The sequence below is a fragment of the Sesamum indicum genome, linkage group LG6, assembly GCF_026168435.1.
Source record: "Sesamum indicum cultivar Baizhima isolate 11 linkage group LG6, ASM2616843v1, whole genome shotgun sequence".
Taxonomy (NCBI): Eukaryota; Viridiplantae; Streptophyta; class Magnoliopsida; order Lamiales; family Pedaliaceae; genus Sesamum; species Sesamum indicum.
In genome coordinates this window covers 7,707,531-7,727,182 of record NC_142662.1, presented here as the reverse complement: position 1 = coordinate 7,727,182, position 19,652 = coordinate 7,707,531, and the positions used below count along the sequence as shown (strand labels likewise).

Below are 19,652 nucleotides of genomic sequence, written 5' to 3'. Positions count from 1 at the left end.
TACTTGTTGAGTTGAGTTGTGTGAAAATGGTAACACGTGAAAATGGTTATGATTACAAAAAGACTAAAAATTGGGAAATTGGATGTCTGTCATCAAAGGTGTTGTTGATGTTGGGTGGCTTGAGCGTGTACTAAGTGGGCCCACCACAAGTCACGCGCTCCAATTAATATTTTCTGCTCCTCCTCCTAATCCCCGTTTCAGAATATATGGTACGTATTGATTTTTTATTTTTATTTTTTACACTTGTTATGTGATTGATTTATATTGAAAAGTAAGTAAGAATTACTCCCGACTCAAACTAAAATTAATATTCCATTTAGTTCCTATTATTGACTAATAAACTTTATTATTATTAAAAATTATGCATATCCCTTCATTAATTAAACATTATAAATTGACCATTAAGACGAGGATAAGGAGATTATTAATTAATTAAAATCTTATCGTACAAATTTAATTAAAGACAAGCATTGGAGTTTTGGATGAGGAAAGGACAAAAAAGGGGATGGAGTTGCCAAACTCTTGGATGCCTATAAAAGAGCATCACACCATACCATAAAAATTCAAACCCCACTACTCCAACTCATCTTGCTCTAACAGTATTCTTGTTTGCTTTCATTAATTCCCTCGAAAATTCATTTAAAAGAAAAAAAAAAAAACAATGGGTGAAGCTGTTGAGTTCTTCACTTACAACAATGGTTTCTCAAAGGTGCACTATGGAACCACTCACATGATTGTGGATCAAAATGATGAGGAGGAGGAGCAGCAAGATTCTTGGTTTGAAGAAGAGATTGATGTTCATCTCAAGTGGTCTTTTGCTTTAAACAGGTATATTTGATTAATGCTCATCATTTGATTTTGTTTCTTGTTTAATTTATGTACGAGTAGCATGATGGGTGGTATATACGTATGTGGTCTATTAAATGTTACATTTGATGTTTGATAAATCGAATAGTTGGATGATTGACACATACTTCATGTTTTGAAAATGACAAGTATGTGGTAATTGTTCGTGTGCTCAATGCATAAAAATACGTTTAACTCAAGATACATACGTAGTTACTTTGAAATAATGAATTACTCAAAGTCATCAATTAGGCAGCAGTTTACCACAAATGTCAACTTTAATCAAAGCGTGATTAGTGTAAGATAAATATGCATGGGTAAACATAATCATACATGATTTCTCCATTTCTTTTTTTTTTTAAATCTTTTGTCATTTCAAAAATCTTAAAATAGTAAAATCAGGTATTTTAAATTAAATCCGTACTATTAGACAAGAAAAGACAGTAGGTACCATGTGTTGAACCTAGGCTAGAAATTTATGCTTTTATTTTTCTTTTCTTGTTTTTTGATAAAAATAGAGTACTAAAATGAATATTGTGTCCCTTTCTGATCTTCCCTCAGAGTGCTGCACCGGGGAACTAGCGAGTACCAAGACATAGCCCTTCTGGACACCAAACATTTCGGCAAGGTATAAATCAATTATTTGGACTGGAAATAATCGATTATTCAATACTCTTATTTATGGCACCATATTTTTTTTAACACTTGACGATCTTGTGTTTGGTAACAAGATACTCTAATTAATTATTTACTATATATAATGATGGGCAGGTGTTGGTGATTGATGGAAAGATGCAGAGTGCAGAAGTTGATGAATTTATATATCATGAATGTTTGATTCATCCAGCCCTCTTATGTCACCCCAAGTCGGTTCTCTTCTATCTACTCCCAATTTCTTCTCCTTACACACTTTTTTTTCTTTTCTTTCACAAGATATAAATCTATTTAATTATACTTGGCACGCACATATATAATTACAGCATCAATATCAAAATTATATATTTGACTTTATATCGATGACACAATAGATAAATATTGTGCATAATGTTAGCATGAAACACCCTTATTACGGCCGTCACATTTTACTATAACGGTATCATATATTGGTATCACATCAATACATACACATATTTCATTTTTGAAAATTAAATTGTAATCTTATACAAAAGATACGTGGGTATATATGATTTATCAAAATATAAAAGATCTTTTAACGACTCCAACACGTGCACATACATACATATTATATATATATATGTACTGAGTGGATGGAAATTGAATGATGGCAGCCCAAAAAGCGTGTTTATAATGGGAGGTGGTGAAGGGTCTGCCGCCAGGGAAGCACTGAGGCACAAATCAATAGAGAAAGTGGTGATGTGCGATATTGATCAGGTACATACATAAATGTACAACGAATTAATTCTTCAAGCCAATTACTAACAATTAAATATTTAATTGTACATTATCTGTCTTTTTTAATAGCCAGTTATTAGTTTATTAAGTGGACATGCACGACTTCGTGCGACTTAAATGGGCAATCATACCATTTTCTCTAAGTGGGTTTTTTATTTTTTATTTTTATTTATTTTTTGGTTAGATAAGGAAGATAATTAGTAGATACTGTTGTTTGCACTTTTCTTGATTTTTTTTTGGTCCCCAATGTTGACAACCTTAATCCTGATAAGGCGGCAATAAAGGGGACAGAGAATCTCTTTTCAAGTAGGGCTGTCCTTTGCTATAATTAGTAGAGTTTTCTACTAATTTGGTAGGGATGTAGTGTCTTTAAATTTAATACAATCTAATTAATATCTTTTCCTATATTGTGAATAATATATGATTAAAAAAATAAGTTTATTTTTTTCTTATTATATTTATACAAGAACAGAAAATTTTATTTAAATAGAAAAACTTACACTTATATATATATAAAGATATTAAGTTATTTATGGAGAAAAATTAGAATCTATTTGTAATTCTAAAAAAATAAAGAAATAAAATGTTAAAATTAGGACAAAAGTTGTATTTAATCCATATATATATATTGAATTATGTGGGAATTGCATGCAGGAGGTTGTTGATTTTTGCAGGAAGCATCTGACAGCAAATCATGAGGCTTTTTGTAACATGAAGCTTGATTTAGTCATAAACGACGCCAAGTAAGGATTAAGAATTAAAAATGTGTTGATGAAAGATTAATGTGATGCTGCTGGTTTGCAATGAATTTTAATAATTATAAGCTAATTAGTTTGAAATGTTGGGATCAGAGTTGAACTGGAGGGGAGAGAGGAAAAGTTTGATATCATAGTGGGAGATTTGGCAGATCCAGTAGAAGGAGGACCTTGCTATCAGCTCTACACAAAGTCTTTCTATCAAAACATTGTCAAGCCCAAGCTCAACCAAAATGCCATCTTTGTCACTCAGGTCACTTACCTATACATCTCTCTCTCTCTCTCTCTAAAACAATTGCTACTCATCATGTCTTAATGATGTTGTGTACATAGGCTGGACCAGCAGGGGTGTTCACTCATAAGGAGGTCTTCTCATCAATATACAACACTATCAAACAGGTTTTCAAGTGTAAGTATATCAATCTTCTTCCACCGTAGCATGCATGTCTCAAATGTAATATGACTGAATTTTCCGTGCTTACTTGCAGACGTTCGTGCTTACACCGCTCACGTGCCATCGTTTGCTGATACATGGGGATGGGTTATTGTAAGTGAAAATGCGTATACATCGGATTGGTTAATAACTGATATGTTGTCATAACTGACATTTGCTGGGACTAATATATAACACGTCTATATATTCAGGCGTCGGATCAGCCACTGCACATTGAAGCTGGAACAATGGACAAGAAGATTGCGGAAAGAATTGATGGGGAACTGCTGTACTTGAATGGTGCCTCATTTGTTGCATCCACCATATTAAACAAGACAGTAGCAAAAACGTACGTGAGATTGATTTTCAAACTCTATATTAAATATAAAGACAAATCTCAGCTACATAAAGACAATCGATGTGTATTGTTGTGTAACAGTAGGTGTTATGTTTTGATCAGGTTGAAGAGTGAGACTCATGTGTACACGGAGGATGATGCGAGGTTTATTCATGGGCAAGGTGTGGCGTACAGGAATTGAGGTTGGGGGAGTGAAGAGGGGGAACAACTCCTGTACAGAAGGAAGAAAAGGATGTCGAAAACTATGAAACAGTTATGAGAATTATGTAGGAAATGTAAGCAGATTGTTAGAAGACTTTAGAGAGTACTTGTGGTACGTAGGCTTCTTCTGGCTGATTTAGGACTGTCTCATGTACTGCTGAAATTATATATCATGAGGGTTTCCTCCATTATGCTTTAAATTGATATTGCTAGAATTTGCTTTTCTATCTTGGCCAGCCAAAAGGAGGGGGGGGGGGGGGGGGGAACCAAGAAATGGTCAATGCATATGTTCCTTCAAGTTTAAATGATGTAGAGACATGAAGAACAGAAATTGTAGTACAAAAAGGGTTGTAAAATTACAGTGCCTTTAAGGTACTCTTACTTTCGACAGAAATCAAAGCAATCCTCAGGTTTTCTAAAACTTCTGAAAATGCATAAAACAATTTCAGAAAACTAGGAGAAACGCATCAGAGCAAAGGATAGAACACTAGTCAAGTTTTCATTCTTACTAAATACACTGATGCAGAAGCCAAGTTGATCAATTCTTGGGACTACTTCCTTTCATGGCTCTGGTTGGATAGATATTTACACACATCACAAAAACTGTGTAGCTAGGTTTTATAGCTACTCTGTTTGTCGGGTTTCCATCTAACACACAGATGAAACTTTCATCAATATGAAATACTCAGTGCGGTTACCTGCCAAGAAGAAAGCGCAGACAAATCTTTTTACAGGACATATACTTAACTAAGAAGGAAGATTGATGAGAAAAATTGCCCGTGACACTTTGATAGGCCCAAACCCTGTTGCCCTTCCTCTTTAGATGTTGCAGCCTACTCAATTCATTTGTTGGCTTAGCCCGCTCTCCTCACTCAGCCACAAACCCGACCTACTTGCCCGACCCGATTGGTATTCTTCCACAACCTCTCTCTCTCTCACTACTCCTCCTTCCACCGGTTATCATGATCTTGGAAATCCTTCTCCGCAGCCTCTCTTCCTCCGTCTTCAATGTTGTATCTCTATAAAAGCCCTCATGGCTTTTGGCTTGGTGGAATAGATTAAGAAATTCTCTTCTCCTTTCTACTTCTTCTGAAACGTTTTTTGTGAATATTCCTCTGTGAATGAAACTTTTGTAGTTTCAAGTGGGTCTGTGTGTCCTAGGTATTTAGTTGTTGTTGTTTGGGTTTGAGCAATGGTGGTTGTCGAGATCACAAAAAATAATTCCTACTATACTTGTGAAAGTTGGAGTAGGGTCGAATCCACAGAGACTGGTTTTAAGTTGATTTCTTTAGGAAAAAGAAAATAATGGGGGGAGATTGATGATAAAAAAAAAGAAGTAGTTGAAAACTAAATAAACTAGAAAACAATTGAAATTACCTGATGAAGACACGAGAGAGAGATTTTCTGGTTAAGGCTAGGATCATGTTTGATTCTTGTGAGTTGATCATTGATGCAAAAATAACACTATATAAACAAATAAATCAGTTATGGTTGTTGGTACGACCTAACAACCTCACATTTTCTTACCTTTTCGTCAGCCAAGGTACGACCGTTGGCTAGATCCCTAATTAACAGACAACCCTGGAAACGTCCACAAGATTTAATCTATTAACAACATTAAGAATTAGAAAGGTCTGATTCTAATCAACAAACGCTTATAAGGATAAATCGTTTAAACTAGATCATGCATTCCCCATAACACAACTAATTACTATGATATAATTAACATGCTACATTGTTACTAAGCATTGAACTAAATAAACAATTACACGGATTTATAAAGTTCGATTAGCTAAGCAAACCTTCTTGATAATGAACAACCGGCGAATCATTCATAAATCAAACGTTTGTAATAAAAGCACAGAGAATAACATGAATATTCATTTAACAAGTGTAAAGAGAGCAGATTAGATCTCACAACATATTACGAATCAATCAATCATCATACCTTAACCAGAAAATAAGGAATTTAGCCGGACATGTTAATGGAAGAACACACTAAAAAGTTGAATTCCATTAACTCTAATTATATATTAAAAATAAAAGAGAGAGGGTGAAATAAACTAATGAAAATAAAGTATTCTATTAAGTTTCAACGAACAACGAACCCCCTTCAAATGAAGAGACCTCCCCTATTTATAATAAAAGTCTCCTACGAATCTAGACGTAGGGTGCTAAATACATAATTAATTCCAAAAAGGTAAATAAATCACCAATAATATGTTTTAAGGGATCATTTCCAAATCTAAACACATCATTCCTTTTTCTCTTGCGGAAATCACTCATTTTCCTTCTTCATCCGAGTTGACCAGTCCACTAAGCGTGGGCACGTTTAGTCAATCCTGCAGAAATTGTCTTGTAATCTCATTTTTCCTTTTTGATGCCTTCAATTTCAGTTTTAGCTTGATTTTTGCCATCTTTATCTCATATCTTCCCTTTTGGCTGAATGTGCAATAAAATCACATTATTAAGAATGTTTTGTCTTAAAAAGGAAGATTAAATCGCTATAAAATTGTGACAATTGCAGAGTTATCAAATACCCCCACACTTAGCTTTTTGCTTGTCCTCAAGCAAAATCAAGATGGATTATGCATTCAAAAAGTCCCTCCAAATTTCGAACATACTCAAGGCAAATTGTAATCATGTGCAAAGTAAATGACATACTTTATTAAAAAGATAATTCAATATGTATCAAACAAGTTTTCACGTGATGACCATTGTCAAAACAAATCGTATAAAACTAGTAGACAATTTTCTCTCCGCTTTCCATTCTCTCAAGTGATATATGGTTCAAGTGTATCTCTTGACACAATGCTTCACCATAGGCTTGCCTATACACCACATCTCCACCACTTTGAAATATGCACATATATGGATCAAAAGGTCTTTGATTTTGGTTGTAATGGGGCTTTGATTTGGGGGTAGTATATAAGGATAACGAGATTAAATTCCAAGAAATCAATTAGAGCACCAAAAAAGAAATTTGAGTGAACAACAATTCGAAGTTCTCAAAGTTTACTCATCTACCATCAAAATTCCTTGAACTATGCCTTTTTATATTTCTTTTGGAGAGTTCAAATATTTTTTTTTTATTTTTTTAGTGGCAAGAAAATTGCTCTTTTTTTTCTATTTTTGCCACTTGGGTTTTTTCTTTTTCTCCTCTTTTTTTTTTTTTTGTGATAGACATAGAATAAGAAAATTGTTGTTGGCTCCCATAAAGTAAAGAAGACTACAATTTTGGAACCCCCACACTCATTTCGAGATAAGTCTTTTGAGCATATAAATCACAAAGGTCAATCCCCCATTTTGAGAACTTATTGTTTTGAATATAAACTCATGACCCTCGATGCTCTAATAATTCTTGGGAGGGTCAAAATCAAGCGGTAGAACAAATGACGGGATAGGTTTGTTTATGATAGGTTATATCAACAAAATAGGTCAAAAAGGCTTAAAGGGGTTCTCTAAAGTTAAAATGTGTTGGGTGGTTAAAGAAAGTCGAAAGTGGTTTCTAATGCCTTTATCATATCCAAATAAATGCACATTTGTGTGGCCTCGATGTGGTTCAAGGCAAGTTCTAGAAAGTCAAAGCCATAAAAGTGTTTCTCTATCAAGAAAGAATAATTTTTTTATGGATATATCAAGCTCAAAGTCTCACGAGGTATGTTTTAGTCCACTAATCCTATATCAAAAGATTTTAACTCGAGTCATTTTTGGTAAAAACAAGCTTTCAACTTATGAATTATCCTTAAACATAAAACATGTATTCTTTTTGCACATAACACCATCAAGCCAAGAGTCGTCTAAAATTGAAAGGGTTTTATCATGCCAAAATTTTCCAAAGATTTGTCAAAAAAAATTCTCTTTTCCAGTCAACTTGAAAAAGAAAAGAAAAAAATTTTTACTAGGCACAAAGAAAATTCATCCACCACCAAGCACATCAACAATTATCAAGTATAAGCTCAACAACCACACCCCCACACTTAAAATTCACATTGCCCTCAATGTGGACCATGACATGCAACTCAAGGATTAAAAAGTAAAATGAGAGAGAGTTTAAGGAAGCGTCCCTGAGTGCATGCCGCGAAGAGTTCATGACGTGGGTGGACTGGTGGCAGATGGTGGCGGCGACTTCGGGTGGAAGTACGCTGGTGGAAGTATGCTACGGGAATAGGGTCCTGATCTGGAGGATGTTCCTTCTTCTCAGCTCACATTTCGGCTACTCATCCTAAATCAACTGAAGAAAAAATAAAGCAAAAAAAATAAAATAGATGAAGAACCAGAGAAAAGAAGTAGAAAAATCGTGCACTGATGGTCTCGGAGGCTCGAGTAGTAGCAACGGTGGAGATGGGTTTCTGCGGCGTTGTGAAGGAGATGAGAAATAGTAGCGGATGTGCGTTGGAGAGGGAGAAATCAAGTGATTGTCGGAAAAGGGCTTCGCGAACGGCAACGGTGAACAGCAGCTTGGACAATAAAAATGGCGATGGCTGCGGCTTATTGATGTGGTGATGGAAATGGGTTTGTGGCGACGGGATAGAAACGGTCAGAGAGGAGACGGTGGATCTGGGTTTCCTTCGATGGAGCAGCGGTGAAAGGCGAACAGAGAGACGGCGAGAGGGAATTGTTGGTGACTGAAAGTAACGGCGACAGCAAGAAGGCATTGGACTTTTGCTGAGAGAAAGGAAAAGTGAGAGAGAACTGGTGAGATGAGAGAGAAAGAGAAAATTAGTCAAATAGATGATGAAAAGATTTTGAATTGTGATAGAAAATTTTGACTGATTTCCTTCTTTCTTTTGATTTTTTAATTTTCCATTTTTTTTATAAATATAAATAAATAAAAAAGAAAGTAAATGAAAGTTGGTGTAGTGATTAACAGCTACGAAGTTCAACTAAGCGTGGGCACGCTTAAAGGAAACTTCAAATCTGTTTTGATGAAGTGAGCCAAACAGATTAGGAAGACACATTAAGCATGGGCACGCTTATTGAAATCACCAAATCTGTCCGGGTTAGCCTTCCAAATAGATTTAGATGCTCCATTAAGCGTGGGCACACATCACAAAACTTGAATAAAAACACTAAAACTAAAATCAAACGAAAGAGAAAAAAAAAGGATAAAAATTTAATGGATTGCCTCCCATGCAACGCCTTTCTTTAATGTCTTTAGCTAGACATTGTTGTGCCTCAACTTGAGTAAGTTGGGTACTTTAAGTCCACTCCTTTTTCATCTTAGTGCACCCAGAGATGGTGTGGACCGAGGAAAACTTTGAGGTTAATGAGAGAATTCTTCCCCGAACTTATTTTGTCGTGAAATGATTTGATCTTATATGTTCTCAAACCAAAGACCTTGAGGAACTTTGCATAGTGAGGTACTCTTTTGATTGTGTCGATCAATGGAATGTTTACCACCACTTTGCTAACAGCTTCAAGTATTTCCTTCTTCTCCCCTTCTTCCTGTTCAGCAAATCCTTCCGATAATGGAGGTTTGACCATCAACACCTTGTGATGTTCGCTATCGGTCGTTTTGGGCTTGCTGGTCTGCTTTTGAGAAATTTCCATCTTTTGATCTGGTTCACCTTGCTGGACATGCGCATGCTTGGTGTCATTTTCGTCCATGTTTGGTTGCAACTCCTTTTCACTGCGAAAGACAAAAACACCAGCATTTTGTTTAGGGTTAATGACAGATTGAGAAGGTAGCTTACCTTGAGACTCTAGTTTGCTAACAGACGACACCAGTTGGCTGATTTGAGATTCCAATTTTTTAATGCTCTTCTGGGTCTGCTGTTGAAACTGTTGTTGGAACTGCTGTGTTTGTTGTTGGAATTGCTGTGTATTGGTCACTAGTGCTTTTACAATGTCTTCGAGAGATGGATCAGGTGTGGGATTAGGCGGAGGAGGTGGTGTACAGTTTTGAGATTGCGAAACGTAGCTAAGACTGGAGTAATCTGTCATTCCTGGATTGTACATGTTGAAATGAGGATCATATCCTCTTTGTGGTGGTCCAAAAAGTCCTCCAACAATACTGGCATGCTCGATGGTTTCTTCTAGAAGCATAGGGCACAAATCGGTGGGGTGTGCCATAGAATTACATATTCGACATGTCTTCATTCGTTGAAATTCTTCTTCGACAACTTTTTCAACAAGGGACAAAAGTTTATTGAAACGATCATAAATGGAAGATACATTTACCTCATAACTGGCGAATTGCGGTATCTAATCCCAAACTGTTGAGCATTGGACCACATCATTGCAATTGGGTTGTGTGCTATGGTTCACTCCAAGTGTCCAATATCTCTTGTGCTAACTTTGGCTCGAAAGAAGTGGGTATCCTTTCAACTTGTTGCTTAGTTTCCTTTCGAAATCTCTGTCCAACCTTCTCAATCTTAAATTAGATTCAAGTTCACCTGTATAAGAAGATTTTAGTATTAAACCAAGTAACAAAAAATATCAAGTAACAAGAAAAGAAATCTTCTTAAAAACGCCAGTCCCCGGCAACGGCGCCAAAATTTGGTGGGTGTCGAGATCAACAAAAATAATTCCTACTACACTTGTGAAAGTGGGAGTAGGGTCGAATCCACAGACACTAGCTTTAAGTTGATTTCTTTAGGAAAAAGAAAATAATGGGGGGAGATTGATGATAAAAAAAGGAAGTAGTTGAAAACTAAATAAATTAGAAAACAATTGAAATTACCTAATGAAGACACGAGAGAGAGATTTTCTGGTTAAGGCTAGGATCATGCTTGGTTCTTGTGGGTTGATCATTGATGCAAAAATAACACTATATAAACAAATAAATCAGTTATGGTTGTTGGTACGACCTAACAACCTCACCTTTTCTTACCTTTTCGTCAGCCAAGGTACGACCCTTGGGTAGATCCCTAATTAATAGACAACCCTGGGAATGTCCGCAATATTTAATCTATTAACAACATTAAGAATTAGAAAGTCCTTATTCTAATCAACAAACTCCTACAAGGATAATTCGTTTAAACTAGATCATGCATTCCCCATAACACAACTAATTACTATGACATAATTAATCATGCTACGTTGCTACTAAGAATTGAACTAAATAAACAATTACACGGATTTATAAAGTCCGATTAGCTAAGCAAACCTTCTTGATAATGAACAACCGGCCGAATCATTCATAAATCAGACGTTTGTAATAAAAGCACAGAGAATAGCATGAATATTCATTTAACAAGTGTAAAGAGAACAGATTAGATCTCACAACATACCTTAACCAGAAAATAAGGAATTTAGCAGGACATGTTAATGGAAGAACACACTAAAAAGTGAAATTCCATTAACTCCGGTTATAAATTAAAAATAGAAGAGAGAGGGTGAAATAAGCTAATGAAAATAAAGTATTCTATTGAGTTTTAACGAACAACGAACCCCCTTCAAATGAAGAGACCTCCCTTATTCATAATAAAAGTCTCCTAAGAATCTAGACGTAAGGGGGGGGGGGGGGGACAAATACATAATTAATTCTAAAAAAGGTAAATAAATCACCAATAACATGTTTTAAGGAATCTTTTTCAAATCTAAACACATTATTCCTTTTTCTCTTGCTGAAATCACTCATTTTCCTTCTTCATCGAAGTTGACCAATCCACTAAGCGTGGACACGTTTAGTTACTCCTACAGAAATTGCCATGTAATCTCATTTTTCCTCTTTGATGCCTTCAATTCCAGTTTTAGCTTGACTTTGGCCATTTTTATCTTATATCTTCCCTTTTGGCTGAATGTGCAATAAAATCACATAATTAGGAATGTTTTGGTTTAAAAAGAAAGATTAAATCGCTATAAAACCTACAATTGCAGAGTTATCAAGCAACCGTGAGAGGTTGCCAGTCTTTGTGGTCGTGGACTTTTTCTCTACGGCTCTGGCTCTATGAGCCAAACCCCCTTTCTTTATGTTTCTGTCATATTATTTATAGATCTATAAATATATATATTGTTTAGGATCTATTTATATTTTACTGTATATTGGTTTGTAATGTTAAGGATTTTCCTAACTTATTATTCTTGTAATAGTTGAGTTAGGGTTCTAGTTTTTTGGGCTGACCACCCAACAAAGATATTACTGTTTGAAGTTTCCAGAGAAAAGCAAGAGTCTCAAACAAAGTTGTGTGTATAAATCTCCTTAGCGAAAATCACTTTCCAGATTCTGCCGTAGCCCTCTTTAACTCGACAAGACGAACTTCCTGCGGAAGAAGATCGTATCTGATATTCAGCTCTTCAAAAATTTTCTTCATCTCCAGGACCAGATCAGTTTTGCGTCTGCTCTTCTCCCCATAGTCTTGAAAGTTCATTGTGTGATTGAAGAAGAGGGCCATCTTAATCTTGTTCACATTTTCTATCTCCTTCACGACCATGTTGTGATTAGGATGCCAATGTTGTGGATTTTTCTCAAAGTACCTGTCCTCAAATGCAACATGAATAAGCACTTGTACAATCTTTAGTGCTCTTCAACTCATTGGGAGAAACTCGTGAATGAGAAGTCAAATTTGATGCGATAGTTTTTTAATAGCTCAGATCAAAGACAGAATGAACTTACTTTTTGAATTTTTCCTTCATTGCTCCTATTTTCTCCAGTGGCGTCTTGAAATCAATGGAGAACTCAAGTGAATCACCCATATCTGGGCTTCTGTAGAAATTGCTGATCGCTTTGGTAGCCAAAACAGAATTCGGATAGTAAATTTTTTCATTATCAAATCTCAGAAAGACGGTTGTCAAGATATTCATTTCTTCCACGGTCATCTGTAGAAATTTGCAAGAACAAACATGATTAATAATGATGACTCAAACAGCCATGCACAATTCCACTCATAAAAGTTATACCTGAACACCATCAATAACACAACGATCACCAACATCAAAAGGATGCATTATGAATACGAATATTATAGCTTCGAATATTGTCTTGCAAGTGTTTCCAAACACAAAAGCTGCTAGAACAAGCTGTGATGAGAGAACAACAAGCACTTTGGTGGTGGCTATTCCTGTCAAGAGAAGCCACACTATTATCATGATAACCATCAGAATCCCTGTAACAAGCTTGTTCAATTGCTTTACAGCTGTTTTGGTGTCATTCAGAGCATGAGCCAGTGCTTTGCGACCTTTGTAGACCTTCACCTGCACAAGTATGAAATAAGATAACGTTGAAATAAGAGCCCTTTTTTAAGTCAATGAACAATTACATATACTTGTGAAAGAAGATATGTTACGATGGCAGATTGTGTGATACTGTCGACGTTTTTCAACTTTTTCTTAGAAAGAACTATCACAAGTGACTCTGATAAAGAAAAGTTATGTCCCATTATCTACCGCAACCACTCATGTGGAGGTTTTTAAAACAATTTAAGAACTGAACCCTCTTGTAAGAAAGGCAGAGAGATCATGGATACATCTAGCTTTACAGTTTAACAAGATTTGGGAAAAGTATTGCGTACCACCCAGTCCGTCAAAGTTCTTCTATCAATCTGCCCTGTCTCAGCCACGTCAATCATTGGAAAGACGAACTCCACCTCTTCTTTAATCATGAATCTGCTTAGATCTAGTTCATCAATGTAACTGCAGACAGAAGATTATTAAACAGTATTGAAGATAAAAGCAGCCATCATTGGTGTGACATAAAAATTCAGTTTTCAAAAGATGGATTAGCTCACTTGCAACCAGGCTGAGCTACATTTCTGAAAATGTGATATGCAGCAGCAATTGCTTCCTCCTCGTTGGTAATTTCTTTATCCGTTTGTTCATTACCTCCGTCATAGAAACTCTCGTCAATTGAATTTGAAAGAGTGGTCAGACCTGAATTAGATATCATATCAACTAACATTTTCATGGTCCAAGCTGAGACCTTGTCTTGTTTCATCCGATGAAGTTTATTGATATCAATCACCGCTTTCTCACTCTTTTCCTTGCCTTCTTTTTCCTTCTTTCCGACAGCGTAACTGAGTTTACTTACATTGCTGCTTGTCCTCCCCAACATATTTGGTAACTCCATTACCGGTGGCCCAGATAGCGTCAATAGAATGTACTGATGGAATACCGATTCCTGGATTCTATCAAAGAATGTATTTACATGGAAGGAAGAAGCCAAAATCTTTAGCAGCAAAGTTTTCAACAGCCACAAGAATGCACTGATTAGCAATGAAGCAATAGTCCAAGTTATGAAATCCAAAATTCGATTGACCAGACGAGATTGCTTGACTCCTTCTTGAAATAGCAAAACCCAAGTGACAAGAACCAAACCAAACCAAATGCAGACCTGAACGCTTTTCTTAAGACCATAAACAAAATACAACACCTTCTTCTTGAGCAAATAGTTTAACTCGATCAGTAAAACAACAAAATGCATCAACCACTTAGTGACAAACAAGCCACTGAAAGTCACCAAAACAAGCACACACCACCTCCAAATTCTCAAACCCCCAACTCTCCAACCTTGCAACTTATCAACAGTCAAGCTGACAATCAAACACCCCAGAATGCAAAGAAAAAGAAACCACTCAATCAAAACCTTGACTTTCACTTTCCTATGCTTCAGCTTCCGCCTACTGCTCACCTTTTTATATATTTCTTCATCCTCATCCACTCGTCCAAAACCACCCGGAGATGAAACTAATGGCGTTTTTGGGCTTCCCGGGGCTATTTTATTCGTGATCTCCATGGCACTAACGCCATTATCATCCACTTTACTACTAGGTGAACTCCTACTAGAAACCACATGATCTTCCACTGATTCTCTATTTTCAAACATCTTACTATCAATATTCACAGATTGTTCACCAAATCTTGATTTGGGCTTTGAGTAAACTGATCTTGAGAGCGATTTTCGACGAGTGAGATTCTCACCTTTTGGGATTCTGGGAGGCTTATTCGGGCCTGGACTAAACCTCGCGATTTCAGGTGAAGGGTAACTCACAGGCACTGATTTTTCGGCACTAAATGTTGAATCGTTTGATAATCTATGTGGGGAATCAGCTGAAAGTTTAGGCTTTTGGTCCTTTGAAGCGTCTGAGACTCGAACGTTTGAATCATTTTCATCTCCAGCGATGCTAATGATTACATCATTCGTCCTTTTCCCGTCCTCGACCATGCTTATTTCTCCGCTCCTCCTTGGAGCTTTGCCATTTGCGTCCATTATGAACCTGCCAAAATGCAAACTTAAAAGAGCAGCGCAATGATACGTCCCTTAACTCACTCGTAAGCACGTAACAATTCTGAAGAGTGTGGAGAAAAAAGAAAACCTTCAAGAAAGGAAATAACCATATAAAGAATATACGTAATATTCTTGAAACTGCAAGTTCTTGGGAAAATAAAACGTTGATGAGAAGAGGAGAAGACAAGAGAACAACCCCCGTCCCACTTGAATTTAGTATCAAGAATAGAATTTAAGCCGTTAATGAATAATACATACACAGGAACAAGCTTTTAACTCATTTAAACACACAACCAGACCCAATTATATAGTTGGGGAGACTAATATTGTTTTGTTGTTAGCACCGTTAGAGACATTTCTCCTCTTGAGACTCGATAAGGGTCTGTTTCATTACAGTCGAAAGAGACGGAGGTGGGTGGCAATATACGTCTGGTCAGACAACACTAGCAATTTGTCAGCGACTACTGTTCACACGGCTCCCAAGTCTTATACGCCCACCACATTATTAAACTCACATAATAATCAGTTTGTTTCCAAACCAACCGATCAAGATTGACTTGGATCGGACCACCGAGTTCTTCTATCCGAGATTCTTGTCGCTCCTGTGTGTGTCTGAGAGAGAGTTTAGAAGAGGAGGTAGCGGAGGAAAGCTGTGTGTACAGGCAAGAAGTACTTGCATATAGAAACCCGAGCAATTACTTAGAAAGAAAAGACAGTGGATTTTAATGTAGAGGCTCCACGTAAAGGACACACACTTTATAGTCAAGATTTTGTGATTTTTTTAATTTTTGGGTTAATATATAATTTGATTTAAATTTCAATAACTTGATCCCACTAATTAAAAGACCATATGAAAGTAAAAGCTTAAAATATCAGTAAAGAATACAAAAAATGAACTGGAACTCAAACATTAAATACAAATAAATGAGACACAATGGAGAGTGATTCTCCTAACAATAATATACAAACATAAAACCATTTCAATCTGATTTTGTTTCTCTTTCTTTATGGAGACATTAATTTTAATGTGTGCTATGTCCATTGTAGACTCTAAATTCAAAGTATATTCTGATCGTATGTCAGATAGAAGACGACGTAATCTTTCGCTCTTAATTTAGCATCATTATCATTATCGAGTAAAGATGAAGCGATTTTGATTCAATCGTTTGTCCGATTTGAGAAAGGCGTGGTTTTCATGAGACCGAAAAAGCAGCCAAAATAGGGCCAGATGTATGATTTGAACCCACATTAAGCCAACATCAGATATTCGAGAGAAACCAATCTCCAAGTACATGAGTAGATAATAATAATTCGTTCCCCCACCTTTTCTTTTCCACTTAAAGTTGCTATAAATGGACAGCGACCTCCATTTATAACAACAGTTGTCTATCTTTTTCTGCATTGACTGAATGATGAACGCAATAGCACTTATTATGCTGTTTCTGTTGCATTTTCTGGGCTTGCATTTTGGGCTTAAGTATATTTTGAGATGAACAAAAAGCAGGCTTTGAGCTGCTCCGGTTTAGAAATTTCAAAATATGGCGGCCAGCCCAATATCCGGTTCTGAATTCAAACTTGTGCATCCACGTTAGTTATTATACCGAGAAAATTCTAATTTAAATTGAATTTGATCGAATTTGAACCAATTATATAATAATATAATATACTTTTGCTTTAAAATTGATTTGGTTTGATCGAAAAACTTTAATTCAACAACAGAATCTGCAGAAAAACTTCATAGTATTCCTAGTCATCCCAACAACCAAAACTTTGTAGTGTTACTTTATAGAAGGAACAAGAGAGAGAGAGAGAGAAGAATTTGATGCTAGGCTACTCCGAGCAATCATTTAACGTCTTCTCGATAACTCTCAAAGTGGACGTAATGTCGCTGAAATTGGGTCTAGCTGCAGGTTCATGATGCCATGACTGTTCTATAAGTTGAATCAGAACTTCCATTTGCTCATCCACTTTTGCAATTGTTGGCCTCAGTCCATTTTCTGCAACTTCCAGGGCTATCTGTTCGCATCATCATGTATATATATACATAAGAAACAAACTCTATTTAATTCAATTTCAATCTTATCAAACTTGAGATGATCTCATGAACTACAAAAACCTCGAAACAAATCAAATTCTATATATAGCTCACCTTGGCAGGACCATAATTTGTCTCAATGTAAGGGTATTCGCCGGTGATTAACTCGTTCAACATGACGCCAAAGCTATAAACATCACATTTTTCATCATAAGGACCGCACTGGATCACCTCAGGTGCCATGTAAATGAACGTACCTGAAAAATGATCGTTGAAAATGTGCAAATCTTTTGACATCATTATATCCTATAAGAATGAAAATTTACACACATGTTTACGTACCAGTTTCTCCTGTTAGTGCCTTTTCTCCATCGATCAAGTAGCGGGCATGCCCGAAATCAGCTACTCTGACATGCAAAGCATCGTCCAAGAAAATGTTGCTTGGCTTCAGATCACGGTGGAGAATCTTGGGCTTGCTCTCGTGAAGATACTGCATTGCCTGGGAAATTTCAAGTGCCTTTGCAATTCTATCCTTGAGTGGTGGAAGAGGAATTGTTCTTTCCTTCTGCCTTTTTCCAGGGCCATGCAGCCAATCTTTCAAGTTGGTGCTTAAAAATTGTGTCACAATCCAGCAATTTTCAGGAGGATCAAGACTGGCTCCTATCAACTGCAGCACGAAGGGATGGCGCTGCCTCGATAGAGTCTCCACTTCTTGTGCAAAGAAGCTGACACCATTCTCGTTTGATCTAAAGAAATCGGGGTACATGCACTTAATTGCAACGTCGAGCCCTCGCCATTTCCCCCTGTATATGTCTGCGGTGCTACCTTGAGCTGATAGATGGAGTATTTCAATCTGTTCAATTGATCACGCACAGGTTTACCATTTTAAGAATGCAATAAGTTTAATCGATTGAGCAGCAGAATGGAAGTATGAAGCATTGGATCAAGACAGCTCTTGATCATCCAACAATTCAATTCCCTTCTAGCAAGTATGTTATCATGATCAATAAATATGAGGTTACAAAGAAGAAAAAGGTAGGTTTAGTAGGAAGTAAAGTGACAAAATTAACCTCTTGAGGGTCGATATACCATCCATTGATCTTGGCTTGACGTATGAGGGGAGCAAGATGAGGATGAAATTGTCGTGGAGATGGGGATAATTGAGGAGTGAGAGTAGTAGAGTGGGTAGTTATGGTGGGAGAAAGAGACAAGTCTTCATCTTTATCCTTGTTAACTATAAGTTCCAAGAAACCATTGTCCTGTGCCACTTGGAGACAGTATTTGAGGAAGACTTGTGTTTTCTCCAGCCTCATCTTGTACATATCTTTCACCTCTTTCTGCTTCTGGAGTGCCTTCTCAATATCCTCCACCTTACAACCTCAAAAATCATTTCTCAATAATTACACATATAGTATGCATGAGAAATTAAGGTAAATGTCAAACAACCTGTTGCACAAGTTGGTCGAGCTTTTCTGTTCCGTGTTGCTTTTGATGGACATGATGTGAGGCAGCCGGTCCCATAACGATGCAGTCGCTGATCCGCCTGCAGAAGCCTCGTGACTTGGCAGTGGTGGTGGCTGCCTTTCTCCGTAGTTTGGAGGTGGGACTGGGAGTGGTGTGGGGTGAGGGTTGTTCCCCGGTTGAGATGATGTTTTTGTCAGGGTGGGTCGTCCCATTGGCAGTTGCACTCATCATGTGTGTTGAACTACAAAAGCATAAAAAGTGGCGAAGGTGGGTGGATTGAGAGTGAGATAGGTAGGAGGCAGTGAATCTAACTATAAATCATGAGTAGAGTAGTGTAGTGTTTGTTATGGGACAGAATTGGGGCGGAGATTCTAATGAACATCCAAATTCCAATCCATTAGGCCTTGTAGTTATTTTAACAAAACTCACACAAACAAAACCCATTGATGATGTTAGAATTATAATTAAATTCTGAGCAACCACGTCTAATTGCATGCATAAGATAGAGACCAAAGAAAAGACGAGAAAAGCCGATTGACGGTGTTATCAAAGTTGTCCGGCTGACATGGATACCACCATTGGTGGAGATTACAATTTATTTGTATAACCCATGTTCTAAATATATATATATATATATATATATGTAGATACTCGTTTTTATACTTGTTTGAATTTGGAATCATGGAGTGTTCCCAATTGGACATCTACACCCTTTATAGGACCAGAAGTCCAATAAAATCATGGTAACTATTGGCCCAAAACCCTCCCACTTTACCCCAATCTTAACTTTTCAACATCATCTCACTTTCCATTTTCTTTTTTCAATTCAAATTTGTAGAATTTCGGTGCCACGACGGCAAGTATAGTAAATAAAAAATCATTGAAAAGAAGGATTATTGAGTCAAAATTGTGCAAGTGTTCATTAAAGAAATTAAATTGTAATTAAATGAGGCCTTTATTGGAGTTGAGTTGTCAATTGT

At 36.7% G+C, this 19,652-nt stretch overlaps 3 protein-coding genes across 3 annotated transcripts; 1 reads left to right on the top strand and 2 right to left on the bottom strand.

Moving 5' to 3' along the window:
- Positions 1–557: 557 nt before the first annotated feature.
- Positions 558–4,206, top strand: ACL5 (S-adenosyl-L-methionine-dependent methyltransferases superfamily protein). Its single transcript, XM_011083325.2, has 10 exons — positions 558–828; positions 1,408–1,474; positions 1,618–1,712; positions 2,136–2,238; positions 2,914–3,002; positions 3,111–3,267; positions 3,348–3,423; positions 3,503–3,561; positions 3,660–3,796; positions 3,908–4,206. The coding sequence occupies exons 1-10, from the start codon at positions 662–664 to the stop codon at positions 3,984–3,986; spliced, it is 1,029 nt and encodes a 342-aa protein (XP_011081627.1). The 5' UTR covers positions 558–661; the 3' UTR covers positions 3,987–4,206.
- A 7,883-nt stretch (positions 4,207–12,089) lies between these two features.
- Positions 12,090–15,907, bottom strand: LOC105164632 (mechanosensitive ion channel protein 10). The gene is made up of 6 exons (XM_011083326.3): positions 15,689–15,907; positions 13,678–15,162; positions 13,462–13,582; positions 12,851–13,144; positions 12,567–12,769; positions 12,090–12,427 (listed from the first exon to the last, which is right to left on the bottom strand). Coding segments are annotated over exons 1-6 (2,370 nt in total). The 5' UTR covers positions 15,691–15,907; the 3' UTR covers positions 12,090–12,162.
- A 989-nt stretch (positions 15,908–16,896) lies between these two features.
- LOC105165039 (serine/threonine-protein kinase STY46-like) lies at positions 16,897–19,160 on the bottom strand. Its single transcript, XM_011083916.3, has 5 exons — positions 18,655–19,160; positions 18,279–18,578; positions 17,551–18,061; positions 17,323–17,465; positions 16,897–17,189 (listed from the first exon to the last, which is right to left on the bottom strand). Exons 1-5 carry the CDS (start codon positions 18,901–18,903, stop codon positions 17,004–17,006), a joined length of 1,389 nt encoding a protein of 462 aa, XP_011082218.1. The 5' UTR covers positions 18,904–19,160; the 3' UTR covers positions 16,897–17,003.
- Positions 19,161–19,652: the final 492 nt, after the last annotated feature.